The sequence below is a fragment of the Terrapene carolina genome, unplaced genomic scaffold (genome assembly GCF_002925995.2).
Source record: "Terrapene carolina triunguis isolate 2854851 unplaced genomic scaffold, T_m_triunguis-2.0 Scaffold58, whole genome shotgun sequence".
Classification (NCBI taxonomy): Eukaryota; Metazoa; Chordata; order Testudines; family Emydidae; genus Terrapene; species Terrapene triunguis.
Window position 1 is genome coordinate 46,481,396 of NW_020664409.1, and position 24,086 is coordinate 46,505,481.

The window sequence follows — 24,086 nt, forward strand, 5'->3', positions numbered from 1 at the left end:
AGCTTATTCAGATTTCAGTTACATAGACTTTTGCATTTCAAGTTAGTGCAAATAATGAAAGTAAGAGCCTGAGCAAAATGGTGTAAATACAATAGAACAAGATAATCAACGGCAAAAACTAGCCAACTCTCTGCATATGATAACATTTAATTAGTATATTATTATTCTTTATATACAATATATTTAAATAATTGGCTTATTTGAGCTATAGGCAACAAATTTACAAATTAAAATAAAATAATGTTTCCTTCACACAAATATGGAATGTCCAACATATGAAAATAAAATGCATCTAGTAACAAAACAATGCTGTAAATCAAAAAGATACAAGATGTCTTTTCTATTTTCTTGGGGAAGATTTCAAGGCACTTTCTCGGCAAATCAGAGTTCTCTTGTAGTAGAAAGGACTGCAAGAAGAACAAGCATACCTAGTTTTAGAGCTGTGCAACACTGATGCAGTCCGCTTAATCCAAATCTGTTTACAAATTACAATTTTGTGTGAACTAAAGAAACCTCTAGATTTGAAGAAACCTTTAGATTAACTCTGTGGTGCCGGTGGGTCTTGCCCCCCTGCTGTGAGCACTAATGAGTTTTGCATCTGCAGATCCTGACTAATGGTGTGAGGAGGTTTAAAAGTTAGTGGTGAATGCTGGACCTTTCCAGAAAGTTTCCCATGCATACAGTACAAATGCATTTCTATACATTGGCTGCCATTAAAATCTTCATTATTGCCATTCCCAAGTACCATTGTGTATTACCTATTCTGCAACAAACCACAGTAACTTTAATTAGACAAAACTATAAAGATTGTAATTGCAACCACGTGAGCATCCTTCATACAAACTATGTTCCTAAATGCCTTACAGTGTTGTCATTTTTCTAACCAAGCTAGCAGGTCACCTAGCAGGCAATCTACACATATTGTATCACATCAGTAGACTTCTCCATGGTCCTGAAATGGAAGCAGAGGAAACCTTTGTACATCCCTTCCTGGAAGAGTTGGTGTAATACACCTTTGGAAAGAAAGCTTGGGATTTCCAAAGGAAAACTTGAACCATAATGTACAAATACCACTCCACCCTTTTCTCCCGGGGCATGTAAACAAGGGGGAAGAACAAGCTTGTGCTCCCCTGTATTGCAGTTGCTGTTTTTGGTTAAACAAAATTATCAAGGACACTTACATCCTAAGATGGGCTTATTTTTTATATTAGGAGGCGGAAAGGTACTTAAATATCTGAGGTGAGGTTAGGACCCTCTGGGTCCTGCTGTTGGTGCCATGAAGGAACTCAAAAGGGCTCTCTCGGATGTAACACAAGGAGCCGGTCCTACAAGGGAGACAGGAACAACAACAATTTTGGTTCTCTGTCACCTGCTGCAGGGAGCACTACCTCTGACCTTATTGAGCCAGCAGGAGGGGAAGAATCAATCATACCAATTAAATCCTCAACTAATGGGGTAAGGAGAAGCACCAGTCCTGCCCACTGCTGCCAAGACAGATGGCGAGGGAGCAAACAAAGACTCTCCCCATTGCATGATGGGTAGCAGGTAGGGTAGAGGAAGGTGGGTCAAACATACCTCTTGCGCCCCCCCCCCCCAAGAGAAAAGCCTCAGCTGCTGTGAGATACTAGGGTTGAAAAAGCAGGCACTCAGGCTCTGATCTCCCCTGCAGGAGGATAGAACATGGGAGAGGAGAGGGAGGCAAGGAAGACTCGGACCATGTTTCTACTGCCTTCCTGTATTACTTTTTTCCTCTAACCTTTACTTTGTCTTTTTTTTAAAGAAAGCCCAAATGCATGTTAAAGAGAACATGGTGAGTGGGAAGCTGCTCACATTGCCTGCCCTTCCAACCTCCAAATCAGCTCTTCATTTTCTATTCATTTGGCAAGTGAATTAGAACAGCTGGGTCCATAAATCAGGAGCCATTTCTGATCTCTTTACCCTGATTTTTAGGATAAAGCAGAAGGCAGTAAACTTTCTGGGGAATAGGATTGCACTGAGGCTACAGCAAACGTCTTCAGCTCTTCCAGTTGGAAGAGCATGTGAAGAGAAAAAATGGGAACATAGAACTGTCTGTGGGAATCCTGCAGAGTGAGCTAGAGGGAAGATGAGGCAGAGAAGAGGAAGAAGAGAGGAAGGAAAACAGACCAGTGAGACATAGTGTAAGAGTGAGACAAGGAGCAGGAAACAAAAGAAAAATAGAATTGCGTAGAGGGGAAGATAAATATTGTAGAAACACACAGGAAGAAAATAAAAAATAGAGATACACAGAAGAGAGATGTTAGGAAAGACACCTGCTTCGAGTCACAGTGAGGAGACAATGGGCTAGAATCAGTGATGTGCTGTGGCAATGGTGCAAAGCATCTCGAGATAGTGATGACTTTGGTTTAAACAAGGAAAATAAAAAATACAGGGATAAAAGAAAGAGTTGTCTCATTTCTTCTGGCACTAGAATATTGCCATATTTTTCTAAGCTTCCCCCCCTCGCCCTCGGGCACCTGGGATCTTCCCATCTTCACTTGGGAATCAAATCAGCAAAGGCAGCTACTTTTTATCCTGCTCTTCTTTCCTTGTTCCCTTTCAATTTGAACTGACGTCTTGATATCAAAAAAAGACACAGCTTCTTAAATCTTAAGGCTATCACTACATTTTTAAGGGGAAATGTTTTTGGAAATCATGCTACCCCGTGGTAATTTCTCTGCAAGCATTATTTGGGTGTAGTAAGAAGTTAACACCAGCAGAAGATATTTAAATAAACAAATATCCCAGTTTTTGATATTTATTAGCTATGGTAACTCTAGAGTGTTTTTAACAATCAGCATGAAAAGTTTGAACAGATTTAAAAATTTTATTAAGATGATGTTAAAAAAAATAGTGAACAGAGTTTGAGCATAGAAGTTTCTAGTTATCAGGGAATAACATACAGATTATAGAGGGTGCAAAGTTTGGTTTAAGATAAGGTGGCATGAGGAATACATAATCTGCAATATCCCTGATTGGGGGTATTCTAAACATCCTTCTGAGAGTCTATGTGATTGAGTGACATTCTTTCAAAGATGTGCATTGTTTTCTTCCTATTTGTGATACTGTGCCCCATAATTTAACCACAGGCAAGGGATTGGTATCCAGAAAGAGTGCTGCCTAAGAGTTAATAAAGCCTGAGACTGTATTATGTTTTCTATACTCCCCTAACACCTCCACTTCCATGAATTCCACCTCCTTCATGCCTGTTCCCAGGGGCAGATTTTGGAGTTACAAAGGGCCCTGGATCTGGTGCAAAGGCACAGGACATTTTGCACTGTTCCTTTAAGGGATTCTATCCCACCTGGGATCCTCACAGATATCAGGGCAATTGTGAGTTGGAAACCAGACTTTCTGGGGGGTTTTTCCCTTGGAGGAGCAAACCCTGCCACATTGAAGAAAGAATCTGGAGGAAATACTATGAGGGAGCTTCACAGATTCCCTGCCCTCCCCCACCTTTCCAGTTTCCTTTTCAGAAATGTTTATGGAAGTGGATCATCTCAGCCATAATTATTTAGTGCCAGAAACATCATATGGAGCCATGAGCTAATGTAAGAATACTACATCGGAGCATGGATAACAGATGTCTGTACATTAATGTGCTACCTCCATGATACACCAGTAGGTGCAAAATTCAAACTGTGGCACAAAAATAGAGCACATTAATACCAAAGCAGCAGGTTATAAACAATACCACATTTCTGTTTGTTTTCTAGATAACAGGTAAAAGCTATCAGGCAAATTACTAGGTCATAAAGTAAACAAGGATCAGATGAAGAAAAAGGATACTTACACAGCAAATTTTCTAGGGTTGTGTACACAAAGGGCTCATTGCCAATCTTGTTAGTAATCTTGCACACCTTTTGTAATCTATAAAATAAAATCATTCACAATAACAATAAATAATTGGAATTACTATGTATTCTGGGTGAACAACATTAATATTCAGAGAGGGAACCAGGTTTATGCAAACTGCACAATGAAAAATTTTCTGTTAGAAATACATGAAATGATTTGTACTGGTTGCAAAATGATACCAGTAGCTTATTACAATTTTGCTTTTCATCACACACCTATGATACATGATTGTATTAAAGCAGAGGGTAAATTTTGTCTTTTGCGCCTTACAAAATCTATATAATATGAAGGATCACATGGCTCTGTGAATCCAAATAATTGTATTTAGTAAATATACATAACGTGCACGGCCATATATAAACTCCTGTTCTGGCAGGGTTTTGGTGTCTTATGAGACAGAAGATAGAGAGGTCACAAACCAATTAAAGGGATATTATTCAATTCCTATACACTACAGGAAAGAGCAAGTAATTCTATTACAACAAACAAACTTATTATTTATTCTTTACAGGATCGGGCCTGGATTTCTACGTTCCCACTTCTACTCAGCATAAGGACTGGAGAACTTGGGCCTAGTATTACTCAATCAAGTTGGGACTTGGCTGCTCTGTCCTGTTTGAAGGCCAGATTCTGTGAGGTGCTAATGTTCGATGGGACTTGAGCTGTCAACACCTCACAAGAAGTATTCTCTACTTTGCAGAATGATGTCATATGTCTGGAAGTGTGAGGTTTTGCATGACTAATAGATTTAAATGTTGTAGACAAACAGTGCTGTTGATTGCCAGTCAGCTTCTTTTTTCCTTTCAGTTGCACTAGAACAATTTCTTTGTTAGGAGTTCCATCCCCCCCTCCCCCTTTTAGTACATTATTTATATAAAAAAATTTCTTAAACAAAGCTTTCGGACAGATTTAGCAGTTGGCTTTAAAGTCCTTATTCAGGTAAAACTCTGTAAGGACTGTAGGACTGGGCCTGTAATCTGTCAATAGTAAAAGCAATGGTTCTCTTCTTGCTGGAATTATTTTTATTTGCAAAAACCAATTGAAAATTGGGAGTTCATTGGCTTTCATTCTTTAAGGTGTGTATGTAATTACAGAAAATTATTCTAAAAAAATTGGCATTTTATTGCTACAATGTAGCCATTCTCCAGAGACCTGGTTCTCTTCTCACTTACATTAGTCTTATTTAGGAGCATCTCCACTGAAGTTAATGGAATTACACTAGTGTAAAACCGATGAAAGTGAGAGACAAATCAGACCCAGTGTATTTTCCATGGAGTGAGGACTGCGTATAAGCAAAGGTCATGATCAGGCCTAGAATGGCACACATTTAGGCCTGGCTATATCAGTTATATCTGTATAGCTACATTGGTCAGGGAGTTGAAAAAACCACATCCCAACTAATGTAGCTATGCCAACATAACCCCCAGGGTAGACACAACTATATTAACAGAAGAGGCCTTCCATCAATACAGCTAACTTCATTTGGGGAGGTGGTATTCCTGCACCAACAGAACACACGTTTCTGTTGGTGTCAGCTGCATCTACACTACAGAGATATGCTGGCATAGTCTACATAGTGAAGACATACCCTTAGAAGGCAAAACAAACATGTTTATAAATAGAAAAACACTGGTGTTAGAGCTAAAAATCATTTCATCTGTTACTTACATGCTGGTGTTGAACAGTCCCTTGTGTTGTGATAGAGTCGATGGAAATGCTTGCTACACTCAGCTGAGAATGATACCGGCCCTGTTTGATAACAAACAGCAGTTAGCAACAAAAGAAAATGTTTGAGTATTTCAAAGCCTGTTTGATAACTGGTTCACGTGTATATAAATCCCCCCTGCTCCAACATTCTTCTGGATGAAACACAATCTTCAGAAACAGGTCTGTGTATGCTTGAGACATTACAGGTTGAAAAAAGCAAGTCTGAGCTATCCCACAACTGCTAATGTTTTACAGCCTTAATATAATTATGCTTAATCAGTTAATACAATTTAAACAATTACATTGTAATCTGATTATGAAGCCACAAGATAACAGAAAGGGAGCTACATATAAATTGGTGTGGAGGTGGTGGGAAATGTTAAATTCCAAAGTCAATATATTTTTATCATTAAATTTTCCCTTATTTCCTTTTTTTTTTCCTATTTAGTCACTGTAATGAAGTGCTATAATATGTTCTTTCACTGATATGATCATGGTCTATGTGTCAGGAATACAGTCCTTTGAAAGTGAAACAGCTTTTTGTCTTGAAGTCCCAGAAATAAGTCCAAAGCCAGGAGTAAAATTTCCAATGAAGTAAAAAATCAAATTGTGTAGCTACCACAGTGCCCACTTAGCTCAATATACAGTAGTCTAACCCAAAAGGAATAAATATGATATAGTTTATTGTTTGGCTGCTATAATTTTTATCTCTAAAGAAGCAGCATTTTAAACAAATAAAGTTCCCAAGTCCAGCAAAGCTAAAGTAATTAGTCTACAACTTCAATTTGCTCTAGATGCTGCATGGAGACTTTTTGATTTTATTTAAAGATTTGTTTTATTAAACTGTTTTAATAGGATAGCAACTTGCAGGATTGGCCCCTAAGTGCCTCTTGCAAAGTATTATGCATCCTCAACCACCCACTATGCTTCAGAGTTAGGCCCAAAAGAAAGTAACTGGTTTGCCTCTGCTATTTTGGATCCATGACATCGTCCTAGCTGTGATTCCCAGTCTGGGCATACGGTCAGTGTCTTCTGTTTGCATGGCACAAATATGCTGAAACTGAGGAGGACTTCAGAACTTGGCTCAAGAGTTAGAGAAAGTGAATCAAAATAGCCCAAAAGTAGCTAATAGGCCAGGAAGTCAGATGAAGGTAGTAGGATGAAACAAAATCTTTAAAATGGATTGTTATATTAGGGAACATCTGGGGTTTTAAATTAAACCCTTACTTTGTTTAATGTGTTTATTGTCCAAGAATCTTACTTACAGTACTTATTCAACATTTAAAATGAGCATAATCTCCTGTCATATTTGATGTGTAGAATAGAACAGCTGGATTCCCTTTTTTTTTTTAAATGGAGATATCCTATCTCCTAGAACTGGAAGGGACCTTGAAAGGTCATCGAGTCCAGCCCCCTGCCTTTTACTAGCAGGACCATGTACTGATTTTGCCCCAGATCCCTAAGTGGCCCCCTCAAGGATTGAACTCACAACCCTGGGTTTAGCAGGCCAATGCTCAAACCACTGAGCTGTCCCTGCCCCCATCAGGAGCACTCCTCTACAGGTCTCTCACCATCACCACTCATCTGATATTCTCCTACCCCTTAATTCCTGAACATTTGCAGGGGTGGGAGAGAAGAGGGAAATGGGAAACAGGAATGAAGGGGACAGAAACATGTTGTTATTAGGCAGTTCTTATTGTTTATATTCAGAGGGTACAGTATCTTCCACTGAGGTTACAGTTGCAAAAGAAATTGCATTCTATAGTACTGATTTTTGCACTTTGAAATAAACTTTGATATTTACACATCAATCATGGTCCTGTGTGTGATTGAACATGATAAGAACAGAGATAAGAGGCACTTCACTTTTAGGCTGATAAGTGACATAGAATTGCGTATAAATAAGCTTGGCAGAATTCAATTTTTTTTTTTAATTTTGACAGATAATATTGATGTTTATTTTTAAGCATTTTTTTTAGATTTGTATTGATTAAATGTTCAGTTACATAAAATTATGGTGTAGTCACAATTATTTAATGACAGTAGACACTGAAATTCAAAACATTTAAGCTTTATAATCTGTAAAAACAAATTGTCAACATCACATGTCAACATTTACACACACAAATCTTTAAATCAACAAATCATACCTGTTTTAGTACTCATTTGCTAGTTCTTTTGTAATAAACCTAATTCAAAAGTCTAAATCACTGCATTTTTACTCTAATAAGTTCTCAGGTAGCATTTTCCCTACTTTGCCTATTTGCAATTCAATTATCATCGATGGAAATATTTTGTCATCGGTTTGTGTGTATAGTGAAATTGATGTTTAATTTGTTATTGATTAAATGTTAGTAAGCTTTCTGAGCATACCTATCAATAATAAACAGAGCCCAGAAACAGCCATAATACTAATGAAGTTGAAAATAAGAACAGTAAGGTAGCTCTGACATAACTTTATGGTCAAGGACAGAATAGTGTAAAATTAGAGATGAACTCAAGGTGACTTTTCAAAATATTATCAGGAGAAAGCAGATATGATTTACATTCATGTATACCTCGTTTCTCTCATATCAGATTGCAAATGGCAATTTGATATATACATTTTGCAGTATATGGATATATTCTGGTCATCAACAGCACTGGCAAGCTGTTCATTTAAATCCAGTGAGATATAGGGACTGAACTCTCCTAGTCTCTTTTGAAAATTCCAGCCTCCATTTAATTTCACAAGTGTTAAATTCAGAACCAGACATTAAGAATGATATTAGCTATGTAACTAGTTTTTCATGCCTGTTTAGAATATACTCATGTTCACGAATTAAAGCAAAGAGTTGTCCTTACCTGTAAAGTGTTTTATGAACTTGTCTTTTAAATTGGAATCTCTTGGAAATATTTCTGAAGAAAAAAAGTATATAGATGATACTTTTATTACAATAAACTGAGAATAATGTGTACACAAATATGCTGTACATGCACACAATAACCTCCCATATTAGTAAGCATTCTCAGTTTCATAGATATGATATAGTTCATTAAATTAGCTTCAATATTTTTTCCAAATAATTCATAGGTCAATAGATTAATGCCAGAAGGGACCATTACAATCTTCTAGTATGACCTCCTGCATAAAACAGGCCATATAATTTCACCCAGTAATTCCTGTATTAATTAAATCCATATCTTTTGGTAGAGTTAAACCATACTTTTTTAGAAAGACCACAATCTAAACACAGGAATGCTGTGCTACACCGTAAGTACTCAGGTACCACAGTGACTGGGGCCATATAAAAAACTAGATAGATACAAGCCAAATACAGTATCTTGTTCTTAAGATACCCAGAACTTGTGGCTTTGGAGGAAGGGGAAAACACTCCATAATGCACCTAGAACATGATTAAATTCCCATTAAAGTAAATGGAACTTTTCACCTGATGTCAGTAGGGGTTAGATCTTTCCCCTTCTCCATCATGCATTCCTTATACCTCTGCATCACTCAATTTACACTTTAAATATCATTGTATCAGATAGTAAATACTTGGATCACAAAATGCATGCTAATAAGTAGACAAATTAGGAGTTAACATTATGGACTTGTCACCAAACATGTCTAGGTGCTATAAGCAGTTTCCTTCTTGTTTATATAGTGTTAAAGTCTCTGTATTCTTAGGCTGCTCTCTACCCAGTTCCCACAGACAAACAATAGGAAATGGCTCTACCTAAGTTTTGTTATATTATCAGCAATGAATCCAGATCTGGTCTGAATTAACTCCCATTCAACTAATGACAGAAAGCAAGTTCCCTTTCATTGATTGGAAGGCAGCAGCAATCTGCCAAAATAAATTGTTAGTGACTCTGGGCAGGGATTTTGGTTTGGGGGCTTTTTTGGCTGAAGGGGGGCAGAGGTGGGAAGGGACTGTATTTTTAGGTTGTGATTTTCAAAGGCATTTATGTCCCCTAATCCTACAGAATTTCAATGAGATTTAGGCATCTAACTGCCATAGGTGCCTTGGAAAATCCCAGCCTGATCTGACATGGATTTCATTGGTTGGCCAATTCATTTCTCCCCCAGCACACTGAGCTTATTTTCATGAAATTTCAGGGGGTTAAAATTACTCTCAGTGAAATGTGAAAAAGGCCTTTACTTTCATTTCACTAGAATATTCACAGAAAGTGACCACACACGCACAAGCCACAAACACAGCTGAAATTAATTTGTATTAAAAATGTGAATAGTCTCAGTTTTTTTGGTAGCATTTTCCCAACTGCACCTGCTAACATCAGCAACTCTACCTGAAACTAACTGGTAGCACTAGAGGAGCAACAGTAACTTTTACTCTGCAGCAGTTCTCAATTTTAAGGCAGCATGGCCAGACTATGAGGCTAACAATGAGAGTCAGCATGATGGTACTATTGTTAAGAGAGTTAATTCCCATCTTTTTAGTCAAGTCTTCTCAGTTTTAAAAGCAGGCATGTTTTCAAAATTCCCAACACCAAAGATCAACAAATTCCACCAGGATTTAAAGGACTTCTCCCCCCCCTCCCCCCCCAAAAAAATAAAGCCATATTCCCGAAGGATTTTAAATTAAATGAAATTAAGCCCTTGCTTGATAGTTGTATACAATGGACCCAACAACAGAAGGCAGAAGCAGAATCTTGACAAGGAGTAAGCTTTCAAAAGTTGGTGTAAAATTTCCAAGACAAGAGCTCTGTGCTAGTTTAGCCAGGCTTGCAACCAGCTCTTTTTAACAGTTTTAGTAACATTTCACATGGTATGCATCACCTTTTAAAGGCTGCTTATGTAGCAAGGTAAATTCCTTAGATGCATATTCATTTCATGAAGGGGAAACAGCATTGTGTAGTAGAAATGATCTGTATTTGCAAAGTTTTTTTTAAATTATGCTTACTATGGAGCTGCACTGGGCATAAATACAGCAGAATAGTATCCTATGTGTGGAAGATACAAATGAAATTTTTATATGGGTAAGCAGCATATATATTTTACTCTTTGAACATGAAGAGAATGTGGCATAGGGAGGTCAAATATAATCAAAGTACTATTTAACCATCACAAATATATGGGTATAGGATACTAAGCCATTTATGTTCTGATATAGAACAGACATGATGCAACATCTTGTGCATAGATTTATAATCTTGCATTTCTCCTTTATATTGATAGGCAAAGTTACAAGTGAATTATAATGACATGTACTTGTATAATATAAACAAGAGTTCCATCCCTAGTATAATCCCAATTAATAATCATAAGAAATCTTCTTTACTTAGGGATTTCTTTCTTGGTTCCAGTGGGATCTCTCATCTTGGATGTCTAGTCTCCTTTAGATAATTAAGCACAACGGGGGCAAATCCTGCCCCTCCTTTCCCCCTCCACAGGTGGTGATGGTCATGAAAATTACTAAGGCTGGAGTAGTGGTGCTAGAACTGTTCTACAATTGCTCTGATGCCTGAGGCAGGAATGATGGTTTTGTGGTTAAAGTACCAGATGGGAATTGAGAGCTAGGCTTTTCCTCGGCTCTACCCCACAGATTTTGTGCATGACTTTGCCTCTGTCTCCCTTCTCATTTTTTGTCTTGTCTAGATACACTGTGAGCTCAGGAGGTCATGAACTGTTTTCTACTCCATTTGAACTGTACTTAGCATAATGGGGCCCTGGGCCTTGGTTGGGCCTCTCCGTGCTACTTGAATATAGATAATAAATAAAGTAATAACTGTGGTTATGGAATTGAACTAAGATTCCAGACATTAGAGTCCAATTCCCAGCTCTACTACAGACTTCCTGTGTGACTTGGACAAGTTATTTAATCTTCCTGTGCCTCCGTTTCCCATCTGTAAAATTAACACAGGTACTTTCCTTTTGTGAGAATAAATTGTTTAATGTTTTTGAGGTACCCAGATACCTACTACAACAATGAGCCACATTAGTAACCAAATGAAGGGATTTTCCTCAAACTTAAAAAAAAAAAAAGCCAATGAAAAAAAATCCACCTTCTATATGCAAGGAAAATTACTGCACGGTGGCTGAATCCCCAGAAATATATAAGCATATTAAACAGGAGCTTAGAATGGAAATGGTTTTGCCATCTTAACTATATTCAGCACTTAGTTTCTTTAAGTTTGGAATTATATCCAAAGTGTAAGAACCTCCAATATTTCAGAATATCTACAGTAGGACACAAGATTCTTTAAGCTTTCCAGCACATATTTTTCATTTTGTATTATACTGTACTCCATTATTCTCTTCCTACAACAAAACAAGTGACTCCATGTTCACTTTCTGCATTCCAAGGTCTGGATTATAGAACGTTACATTGTGCAAGCCTCTAGTGATCATTACTGTACAGCATTTACTTTTGTAAATATTGTGTAAGTAGTCTTAAATAAATTATTATTCAAACAGAAAGCAAGGGGTATTTCACTCTGGTTATATGACCAAACATGTAAAGCTGTTTTGTTTCATCCTATTTCTCAGGAGAAATGCCTGAGAAGGTGGTTTTTATTTTGTGGTTCTATTGAAGCCAAATGAATTCCATTACTAAGGAATAGTTTGGAACAGATCCTGCACTAGTGTTTCAGTAGTATTTTTTCTATTAATCTAGTTTAGAGGCACCTAGACTTCGGGTAACTGACTGAGGCAATGACAACTTGTCATGAGCCCAATGGATACACCTACCTTGCTTATAGGAACATACTTTTTATGGATTTTACACAAAATCCTAGAATCATCACTTCTATCTTTGAATCCCTCCATTGAAATATTTAGCATTGTCTCTGCTTACTACTCTGTGAATGGTAATCTTACAAAAATATAAATTTAAGAATATGTGCCTTAAAAAAGAACCAAATGTTTACACGCTCTGGACTTATTTCCACATATTTGGACTTCAAAGTCTTTTACGACTATGGTATTTTAAGCTCTATGTAAGCTCTTTTTTGTGTATTTTCCTGGCACCAGTATTGCAGCTAGAAAATGAGAATCGGTCTCTTCCACTATAAACCTTGATGCTCAGTCATCTCAAATCACATTTTGGCAGGTATGCCATAAATCCAAGCAACATTTTCTCCAAAAGGTTATTTCAATTCATGATACGGTTTATTATGTTGTATTTGTTGTTGTTGTTGTTATTGTTTAACTATAAAGGGGGGGGGGGTGTAAAAAAAGATTTTGCAAAGCTCTTATCCTTAATGTGGACTGAGCTTGTTTGTTGGCTTAGGAATAAAACTTTAAAATGGCCAAGAAGATATTCTGATTTTAAACATACTAGAACACCCTCGATAGTAAAATTCAGTAGCATTCTTTGTCACAACAGAAATTCCCCATTCATTTGTATGGGGCTTTTCTTCAGCAAAACCATCCCATGATGTCTAGAGAGCCCATGGATAGCCAATTAAGATAATATTACAATGCCAAGATGAAACAAAGTTATTGTAAGATTGTCTAGATCTTGCTACACCAAGTTTAAACAAATTTATGTAAATAGAAAGTGTTACAGTGCTAAAAGCAATAACAAAATATTGCCAATGCCAGTTAATTAGTCAAATCACTGTGACAATTTAGAGGAATATTTCCTCATCCATTATTTTGGAAATCCTGCAGACTCTCTCAGGTGGTGACCAAAGGGAAATGCATAGTCCAGTCCTAGCTGGACTCTATTCAGCCCTATGTGCCAAAACCCAGTTCCGACATCATATTTAGCCTGGAAAGTTCTGGCAGGATATCATACATTGTGGGAACCGTCACCTTTTCAGTTCCTGACACAATGGCTATGGAGGTTCTTAGTTTGCCTCACAGATTAATGCATAGCTTATTCGGGCAGTATTGGTTTCTTGCAACTCTAGGATACACCTCTTTGCACATTCTTGCATTCCTTGCAGACTGTTGCTAGGATTGTATTTTGAGTTTGTTACTGAGAAATTATATTTACATACTAGGTGCACTGTGCTCTCATTGTACAATATCACAGTGTACACTTTCCTTAATGATAGTTTCTGGCTCTAGTTCACTCTGGGGAATCATGTTGCCCAGGGTCCCACATTTGTAAATGGCCTGAAATCCTCTTCCTGAAGCAAGTGTACATGAAGGCATAGAACTCCCTGAAATATGATGGCTGCTAAATGAGGAAATAGTCATCTCAACTGACTAGTTCAATACTTGTCAATCAATCCATTCATGTTACCTCCCAGATCTATTTCAGTCTTTGTTCTATTTTTGAGCTTCTCTCTTTCTTTCTCCAGATACTCACAATCTAAAACCTTGGTGCAACTAATAAATGCATAGTTAACTTGGTAGATTTCCTGCCCCCCTACCCCTCCCCCACACACCTAGTATATACATCATTGATTCCATCAGCCTAAGTGAAATATCTATTTTTGTTTAAGAGGAGGCACTGTATATATCTTGTGTTAAGAAACATGCACAACTCTCATTGACTGAAGGGTTTGGTATGTGTATTATGTTTTATGGGGGATAAATGGGAAATGATTTGACACTCAGCAGGGATAATGTTATACCCAGAGAAGATCTCCTTCCCATGAGTAATACAAATCTGTTTGAAATTCAAAATGACAATGCACTGGATTGTAGTGTAATGAAGATTTAAGGAAGTTAACTAATGTTTTATCATTTTCTAAGTGTGGTCTATTACTGGTGACACCACAAGTGAAAATGGATTGGCTGGTTTCATCTTAGTACATGACTCAGAATAAATCAATAATAAAACAAAACAAAAAACCACTGTCTGCTCAATAGAATATCATGAACTTATATACCACTGCCACTCCTATAGCTCTCCAAATAAAAGTCTGTTTGGGGGGATGAAAGCTGTGAGTCAAGTGTAGTGACTAATTCACAATGAAGCATTTGACTAATTTATTTTCCTTTTCTACTTACGCAATATCTTTAAACACAGCACCAGCCTGGTGGGTTTATTTGCTGTATAACAAATCTGTATTCAGTATATTTACTCTAGGCATAGAGAATATTCAAAATGTAAACTGTGATAGTTGGTTGTGATTTGTCAGCCAAGCCACATGGCATTGTTGTTGTTGTTTCCTTATTAGATGAATGCATTTACGTCCTGCCTATTTGTTTATCCACATTTTAAATTTTGCTTCTGTATATACTCAAGCTAGTGTATCACTTTTTGTGATTTTTTTCTGAGTAAAATTTTCTGATGTTCATAGAAAGTGAGCATCAAAGGGGGTATAAACATGGCCAAGAAAATTCTAATAATGTTGAAGGAAGGACATTTTATTCACTATTCTCCCAGCTCTAGTTAGGAGTGCTATTACATGAACACACACATGTGCACACACACACATGCATATATATAGTACCAGAATGTCTTTATTCAGTAATGAGTCATTAAAAAGCCAAAGACTAGAACAATAGGGGCATGATGTGAGTCAGGATTGGAGTGTAATTGCGTATGCAAAGCCTGGCAATGCTTTCCTGCACTATGGATGATTCATGCTAGTAATATCAGTCACTCGCTGACATGAGCACTACATTTATATATAGGGTGACCAGACAGCAAATGTGAAAAATCGGGACAGAGGGTGAAGAGTAATAGGAGCCTATATAAGAAAAAGACCCAAAAACCAGGACTGTCCCTATAAAATTGGGACATCTGGTCACTCTATTTATATATAAATACCATCCTTGTATATTTTTTAGAGGCAGTGCAAGAGGACGCAGAGGGAGCACCAGTTTCTTCAATCTTCATCCTTAACTTCCATCACCTGCACTTCCATTACGTACAGGGTTCCAGCCATTTGTACCAATGCCAGGTTCTGCAAAGGCCCCAAAAATAGCAGAGGGAAGAAGTGGAGGTATTGTCACAGTTTTTCCTTTTTTCCCCTTTCCACCTGAATACTAGGTGGTAAAATGAGGGTTCTGCAAGGTTCTGGATGTGGAGGGAAGGAGAGGAGGGTTCAGATGAGGCATATCCTGATCTGCTGAGAAATTCACACTACTGCCAGCAAATTTCCCACTAAATGTTATTGCCATTCAGAGCAGCATTCGCTCTTAATTAGCAGGAGCCCCACAAGGAGCAAAGCTACTAGTGGACAAGCGATGCTGTCTAGAGAGGATCGAGATGGGATAAAGCACAGAGGGCCAGTCTCTCTGCAGGGATATCTCCAGTTTCCTCTTGGACATGAGGCCAGATCCTGGTTCCTATTGTACAGCCCCAAATTCTTCCCCTACAGGGTTTGATGCCTTAGAATCTTCACACAGGGAACTAGTTCTGGGTTTATAGAATTAATTTCTTCCTCCCACGATCTTTATGCAGAAGGGGACACTATACCCATTGTTCTTAAAAGAGTTACTTATCCTTTTTTCAGTTACCTAACTAGGGATAGTTTCTGAATTAATCAGTGTTATTTGTTGCTAATGTGTTAGAATGCAATAAAAAAAAATAGTTGACTAGAGCTGCACAATAATCACATGAGATTAAACTTGCAATGCCCCAAATAACACTTCCTCCCAATGTGCCATAGCCCGTGTTTGTTTCATAAATAGCACCCTGCTAAATCATCTGTCTTTTATGATGTTCTTTGTGGATATGTTTTACAACTCTAAATGATTGATAGTTATTAACATACCAAGCCATTGGCCCCAGGCACATAGAATTCTTCCCTCTCTAACATTAAATAAGTTTGTTGAAGAAGACTTTCTTCAGTCTCCCACAAGAGGAGAGGATCACATGAGTGCTGCTTTTACAGTGTAATATCTCATTTGCGTGAGATATTACACTTAACATGGTGCCCCATATTCTACTATGCCAGTTGTTCCCGCATAGTGGAGTTCCAAATCCTAGAGTTTTGATTTGCGGAGTTTCCTCTTTGTTCTTCTGTTGGAGGGGTGTGTGGGAAAGTTGGATTTCCCCTCCTGTCCAAGAGGCAGGGACTTCAGTCCCTTTAACTTGCTTCCATTAGGAGGCCCCTTACCTCTGCACTGCTATTCTTGAATCAGTTCCCTTTAAGAGCATACTTAAGGTCTGCTGCCTACCAATGCTCTCGCTATTTCTGTGCCTTCCCAAGCCCAGATTTCCGATGTTTGGCTCCCCTCTCTCATGCAAGCAGGGGACACACAAGGTCTGTTGACATTTGTAGAGAAATTAGTCCCTCAACAGTGGCTTTCACAGTCAGAAAAACTAGAAGAGAACAGACAAGGAAAATGCAAACTGACTTTACCTGCATTTCTCTTTTCCATTTTCTATTACTGCTACCTCCGTGGATAATTTATAACCCAGCTTTCTGACTTGGTGTCCATGAAGCAAAGTTGTAATCCTGTCTTTGTGACATGATAACGGCTAGTGCTGTCCAAATTTCAGCACGTATAACTTCCCTGAGGAATCAGCCAACAAAAATAACATAGGATGTTTGTATGATAAACTTTTCTTTAAACAAAAATGTTATTGGTTATTAGCAATAGTCATATGCTAAATTACAAAAAAAGCCAAAACCAAACAAATGAATGTAATATCAAAATAAATGTAAAAGTATTTCCCCCAGATTGAAGTGCTTTTAAAATAAGCATAATGTACAAATAAGTACACTAGTGTGGCTATCTCATATAGCATTTCACTCACTGTTCAGCTGAAAAAAAAATCAGGAATTCTAAAGAGGTTAACATTACAAGTGTAGAGATTTAATTGTAGGACAACGTATTATATCGAGTGGGTACACTTAGTCGCAAAATAATACACCAGATTCATCCCTGAGGTAAATCTGCTGAAATCAACGGAGTTGCACCAGAGATGAATTTGACCCATTATGTCACTCTGTGAGACCAGCAGATGTGCACAGCACTAAAGTGAATCTGATCTGAGAAGTTACTTAAGCATGCCTGTGCGTACTTTTTTGACTGCATTTTATTTTGTGTTTCACAGTTACTCATTTCAAATCAGAATGGTAGAATTCTACACTCACTTTACACCAGTGTAAATAACTACATAAGGTGAAAGGCAAGGTTGAATAAAGTCTACAGTAGCACTTCAATAATCTCTAGATGAATTCTTCAGAAATGATGAGACAAACAAAATGTCCCTCCCTCTTTCTCAGCAAGAAGAAATTTTGGTTGTACCAGAGGTGGGATGGCCAACTCCTGGGAAGGGGACAGGAGAGCAATTTGTGCCTTAAATTACACCTGGGGATGTGCCTGGGAGAAGGGGATTCTCTGCCTTTGGTTAGTCAGGGGGTGTTGAGGGAAGCTTATTGGTTCTCATGCACCCCCTCCCTCCATTGAAACCCCTGCTATGTGTCTGGTGGCCATCTTAACACTGTTGCTGGCCTGATCTCCCTCCCTATAGTTGAAGTATACTGGAGCTGTGCTTCCAGGATGTTGCAGATCTGATCAATCACTTCTTTTTTGCGGGATCAGGAAGGAATTTACACTTGTTGGCCCAAAATGGTAAGCATCTGGAGGGTTTTTTCCCTTCCTGGCATCATTATGGAGGCCCACTTTAGGTAAAAAGGAATAAGGGTAGGAATTCAAATGTTAGGAGGTAATAAAGGAATGTTTAGTTTGTTGCAACTTGTGGCTGGTGTCCAGTGTGCATAAAGACTAAAAGGACCAGCTCTCTGAGGTAAATGGACACTAGGATATGGCTGGTGGAATTCTTGCCCTAAGGAGAAAGGGGAGACCTGAAGTCTTTACAGACCAAGGTCCCCCTTGGTATCCATCATTCCTCAGCCTTCTCAGGTCATGGCTCTATGGCCTGGAAAAGTCTGTAGGTGAACCCCTGACTGCCTTCCACTTTCACTAGCCTGATCTGGCTCCTCTGCTCAGCCAGAAAACTCTCACCTTTCCTTTCTTCAGGGGCATCCCCATGCTCAAGCTCTCAGTCCAGCCCCACTCTGCTCTTCTTTGAGCTCTTTACCCTCAGGACACTGGACTCTTTCCCTTCCTAGCCTCTGGGTTTTAAACTCACCCTCTAAACATTCTCAGGATTCCAGCCAGGGCCGCCCAGAGGGGTTGGGGGGGCAAGTGGGGCAATTTGCCCCGGGCCCCGCAGGGGCCCCCACGAGAATATAGTATTGCAACTTTTTTTTATGGAAGGGGCCCCCGAAATTGCTTTGCCCCAGGCCTCCTGAATCCTCTGGGCGGCCCTGATTCTAGCCTCCCCTCTCACCTTTCTGAACTCTCATTTATAATTCCCAGGGGCAACCCACCCTCCTCATTACACGAAAGTAGGGTGCACCTGGACTAGAACAAAAGCACTGAGCCTGATTTCATTTAAGGGCCAGCTCTCCTATTATACTAACGAACAGTACAAAGGAAAATAAAAGCTGTCTGAAGACAGCACTTATGAATTTCTCTAACTATTTCGGACATTTCCCCCCACTGGTTTCCAAACACCTCTAGAAACTTGCCACTGTATTAAGTCATTTCTAGATATTCAGCTCATTTACATTATGAACAATTACATACAATATCTATATTCATTTACCTTCCAGTCAGAATTTATACCAATACATGTTAATCTATAAATTGACTGTAGATCTTCTCAAATACTTTCCTCCTGTCATCTGTCAGCTTGTATTTCACTCTGAGTCAGTAATGCCTTGTCTAGGCTGTTAGCTAGGCAGCAGAAAAATATTTTCAATTGCACATGTGACAGCTTCACCCACTCTCTCTCCCTCCTTAATGCAAGACTATCAAACAAATCTAGAGTAAATTTAATTCTAGTTATGCCTAAATGATCTTTTCAAGTTTCCAGTTACTGCTCTCTTTCTCCTGATGGTTAACTTATTGCAGCAGAAACTCCATGATTAAATGTTTTTATTTAATATAAGATGTTGATTTGAGTATTGGCCTGCTAAACCCAGGGTTGTGAGTTCAATCCTTGAGGGGGCCATTTAGGGATTTGGGGCAAAAATCTGTCTGGGGATTGGTCCTGCTTTGAGCAGGGGGTTGGACTAATTACCTCCTGAGGTCCCTTCCAACCCTGATACTCTATATTAAAATGCCAAAAGAAACACGTAACATCGGTGGCTAATTTTATAAAAGGAAATTTGCTTTAAATCTTTTGTTTTCAAGAGAAAATAACCATTTCTGATGAATATGTTCAGGGGAAAACATCAAACATTTTTACTGAAATGTAATCAAAGAAAAACAGATCAAGAGAATTACTCAAGTTATCTATAAAACACTAAATGCTTTCATTCAGGACACAAGTGTCATTTTTATTCCATCAGAGTTTTAAAATAAGAATGTGTTGAGAAAAGGAAAATGTTGCTAATATCACAATACCTTCTAAATATTATTGATTATCTATGATCATAAAACTGGAAATTGAAATTGATGTTCATATTATGATACTTAGAATCATTCATGTCATTATTAGAAATCTCGTATCATCAAACTATAAAAAGGCTTTGTATAAAATTACAACCAAACAATGACGGACAAAAAAATACACTGTTTTAGATAACTGACTTATGTCTAGAGCAATAAACTGCAAAGCATCAGTTGCAGTTGTGTGGGGTGCCTGATAGATATATTTCCTAAAGATGTAATATTCACATGTGATACAGTTGTGGCTGCTGAAAGACATTACTGTAGTAGCAGATTTAGGGATTGATCCTGCTCCCTTTGACTGCAGTGGAAACAAGAACGGGTCCCTAATCTGTGTGTAATTCAAATGATCTACTTAGCAAAACAATTAAGTCAGAGCTCTAACAGCTGATATTTATTTTAAGTTCGTTGAGCCAGATTCTCTTCTTCAGTCCAGCCTTTTTTTCTCTGCTCTGGTGGCACAAAGGACATAATACCAGTAGATTTTCCCAGTTGGAGATTCCCCCAGAATGAGTGAGTTTCCAGGTTTGTATAGTCATCTTCTATGTTATATTCCCTCCCTCTGGCCCCTTCAGTCCTTGACATAGAAAGGGGCATGACTAGCGCACCACTGTACTCTAGTTATTCTCAGCTTGTGTACTGATCTCTTGAGGCTTTAGAGTAGCCTTGAGACTGTTTTAAACTAAGATGAGGCCAGATAGGATGAGGGAACTGCAACTGGCTGTTTTGGTGCAACCCCGCAGCTCTGCCCAGCAAGATACGAGGTGCAACTGAGAATCTAAAAATTATATCTGCATATCCCCATGCCTAACAAATAAGAAGGTATCCAATAAGTGTGCAACCAAAGGTATCTACGCTTCTACTTTTTAGCACCCATTCTAAGAAGGAGCTGAATTTTTCAGAGGCTGCTCAAGATACCAACCACCATGTTGAAAGACTATGTCATGACACTTGTAACCCCAAATAAACAACCTCCCAAGAGATCACTCATTCGGGTGCATTGAGAGGAGCCTGAAGGTAGATTTTATACTTGCCAATCAAGATCCTAATCCCTCAGATTTGAAGAAAATCCACAATTCAATAGCACTGGCATATCACAGAACATTCAAATGGATCCAAATGATTACTCCCTGAGCATGCCTTGGGGCACGTCTTGTGGTTAACTACTGTTCTCCATACATCAGTTTGGGAGCCACCCTAACAGAAAGATCTACAAAGAGGGTGGTTTAAAGGAAACAAAAGGGGCTCACAATCTGCTCCATTGATGCCTTTTTTTTATTTTAGCTTTGAGAAATGACATGTAGACTTGAGTATCCCTGTTGTGAAATGCTAGTGTAGAGCATGGAATGAAATTTGGAAATTTGCAGAGAAACTCACTTATTATGCTTCTGAAAGCATGTGAACTGTGCTAAGCACCAGTCACTTAAAAAAGAGAATCAGTCTTTTTTGTTTTCTTAATAATTCAAGAGCTATTCAGTTCAGACACAACTGAAAGAAACCAGGCCCCAGTCAAATATCTGAGGGGGGGAATGACACCAAAAACACTAGTCAGACAAACAGAATGGTGGAGCAAGGAGGGGATAGTGAGTTTCACCTAGCCTTTAATGACCTTCTGAAGGCAGGAGAACCTGATCCTGGGTCCTTTACTTGGCCACCACCTTTACCTAGCCACTTGTGACTGCCTACTTTGCCCCATACTTGGGGATCACAAAGGAGGATGGGAGTCCATGTCCATCATTACAGAGGAGGGATCATGGTCCACCTCAGGCTGATTTAATTTTTGTGTTTATTTCTATATATACCAACCAATTCTATTCTCTGGGGCATGCACTGCTGCTCCATGTAGTGGCCCAGCAAATGAAGCTCATAACTACATGGGCCATTATCCCTCACTTGCCAAGGGATTTTGATTCCTTTGCCAGTGAATGAGTTAACTTATCAGATAAATAAAAATCATTAAAGAATAATGTTCAAAATACAATGGTCTCTTCTAAGCCAATGCTTTCTAATCAGCTGCTTTCTAATCATTCATTAATACTTGACTTAGAGAGTCTGAAATGTCAGCTTCTTCTTCAGCCTCAACAAACAATGAAATTAATCAGGATACATTTACAAGGCTAATTGTCTTTGAGCACAAAAAACAGCTATAGCAATGCTTATTAGTGATTCTTCTATGGTCTCTCTCATAAAGCATATTTGTGTGAGTTAACCCTAGCCTGTAGAAATTTTGAGGTTTCACTTAACAAAAGACCATTAAGAAACATGACTTCTCTTTCTTTTCCACTGTAAGCTTCTGCTTCAATCCATCAGTTTTGCAGGAGAATGAAATAAACCAAACTTTTATTTATATATATATATATATATACACACACACACACACACATACACACACACATACACACACACTTTTTCCCCACTTTATATTAGATTGGCCTTCCCAGCAAGCTGTTTAAAAATATTCCAATGGAAGTAAATTTAGATGTATGCAGTTTTGTAGGTTTTATATTAAACAAAATGAAGAAAAAAATATTTTAGTGACCATAATTTTTATCATGAGTCTACTTATACCAAACAATGAATTTGAATTTAAGCATCATTTGGATGCCAGTCTAAAGCTCCCTAGTAAACTATTCCTCTTTCTCCTGTGTCAGAGTTACAAATGCAGATATGTGCTTAAAAAGCCCTCTTATCAAGTATATGCCCGTTTTTTACATTTAAAAAAGGCATTGAGACAATTATATATACAACACACAAATTAAGTTGAGTGAAAGCATTATGTTATGTTAATCTATTAGATGCTATATTAATCTGAGAGCATTAGTGAGAGATTTCAGTAAAAAGAGAGGATAGGATACCCTAGCTGTTTATGAGAAAAAGTAGCAGGCATACCTGACGGTGGAACAAAAATTATTTATTACATTTTGAACAAACCCTGATTTACTATAAACATTAACTGCTTATAAAGCTTTAAAAGGACAAGTTATTTAAAGTAATGAGACATATTAGGCTCCAGTTTACTTGCAGTGTAGGTGGTAATGTTTTAGTGTACTTGACATTTCCTATGCTTATTTTAGAAATGTTTCTATTTCTTCTTTGAATTAGAACAGTAATGGTGCAGATAGAGTAATTAGTAATCCAGACTGAATATCTAAATAAAGGACATACCAGTCTATAAGGAATCCTTACACTTAAGGCTTAGGGCCAGATTCTCATTTACACCTTTAGACTGCTCTGTTAGCCTAAAAGTGAACACAAATTACATTTGCACCCATATTAAGGACACTTTACACTGCCAGATTTGTATAAAATAATAATTAGACTCAAAGTATTTGCTTATCCAGTGTGTTAAGTCCAAAAGAATTAGTAACAGCCATGACTATTATCTACTTGATTGTACTCGACCAATAAAAATGGTCCAGATCCTGCTTCTGGTTCAGTCACTTTTCCCCGGATCACTGGGCAACAGCCCTAAAGTCTGCAGGGTCAGCCATAGATGGATCACCCCAGTAGATCAAATGCCACCCATAACCTATGCTACTGGAGTAGGGGCATGGCTGAGAAAAGGCAGCAGGGCCAGGGATTCCTTAAACTTTTTTGATCCTGGCTGTTCAATCACCCCTTTAGAGCCTTTGGCAGTCAGAGTACACAAGCAACATTCCAGCAGGCGGCTAGCATAGTACCAGCTGCACTATGCAGTTCTTGGCCCGAATTAAAGATCAGGACCATTAATCTCACCTCAAGGTGCGAGGCGTTAGGCGCACACTGTAACTTCCAACATCAGATGCTTTGAATAAAATGATTATTATTAAATATTATTATTAAATGATTTTATTAATAGTGTGTTTTAAAGCTTCAGTTCAATATATTTTAAAGGTAAAGAAATAGAGAACTATGGCTTCATGGAATGAGGCATTTGACTAGAAATTCATCCCTCTACACAAACACCACATAGTTAAAGTGCCAAAATTGCATTGTAGGGAGAAAGGTGGCATGCTGGAGTGAGGATTAGGTTTAGGAGCAGCAGCTCTGTATAGCATGTTCCCCTCCAAACATGATAAATAAATATTGGATTTGCAGACAAATCCATGTGGGAGTTAATGCTACTCCCATCAGCATTAAACTCCTCCTCCAAGCTTTGGGGATCTAGGAAGACAGAACTAATTACTGCATGGCTTCTCTG

The 24,086-nt window shown here is 38.2% G+C and overlaps 1 protein-coding gene across 1 annotated transcript in view; it reads right to left on the reverse strand.

The window, feature by feature from the left end:
- Positions 1–331: 331 nt before the first annotated feature.
- The window catches only part of ALKAL1 (ALK and LTK ligand 1), a 41,127-nt gene continuing 17,372 nt past the window's right edge, over positions 332–24,086 (reverse strand). Inside the window, exons 2-5 of the mRNA XM_024206168.1 lie at positions 8,428–8,481; positions 5,545–5,625; positions 3,812–3,888; positions 332–407 (exon numbers count right to left, since the gene is read on the reverse strand). Of these exons, the coding sequence (XP_024061936.1) occupies positions 3,824–3,888; positions 5,545–5,625; positions 8,428–8,481 (200 nt within the window). The 3' untranslated portion in view covers positions 332–407; positions 3,812–3,823. The remainder of the gene's footprint in view (positions 408–3,811; positions 3,889–5,544; positions 5,626–8,427; positions 8,482–24,086) is intronic.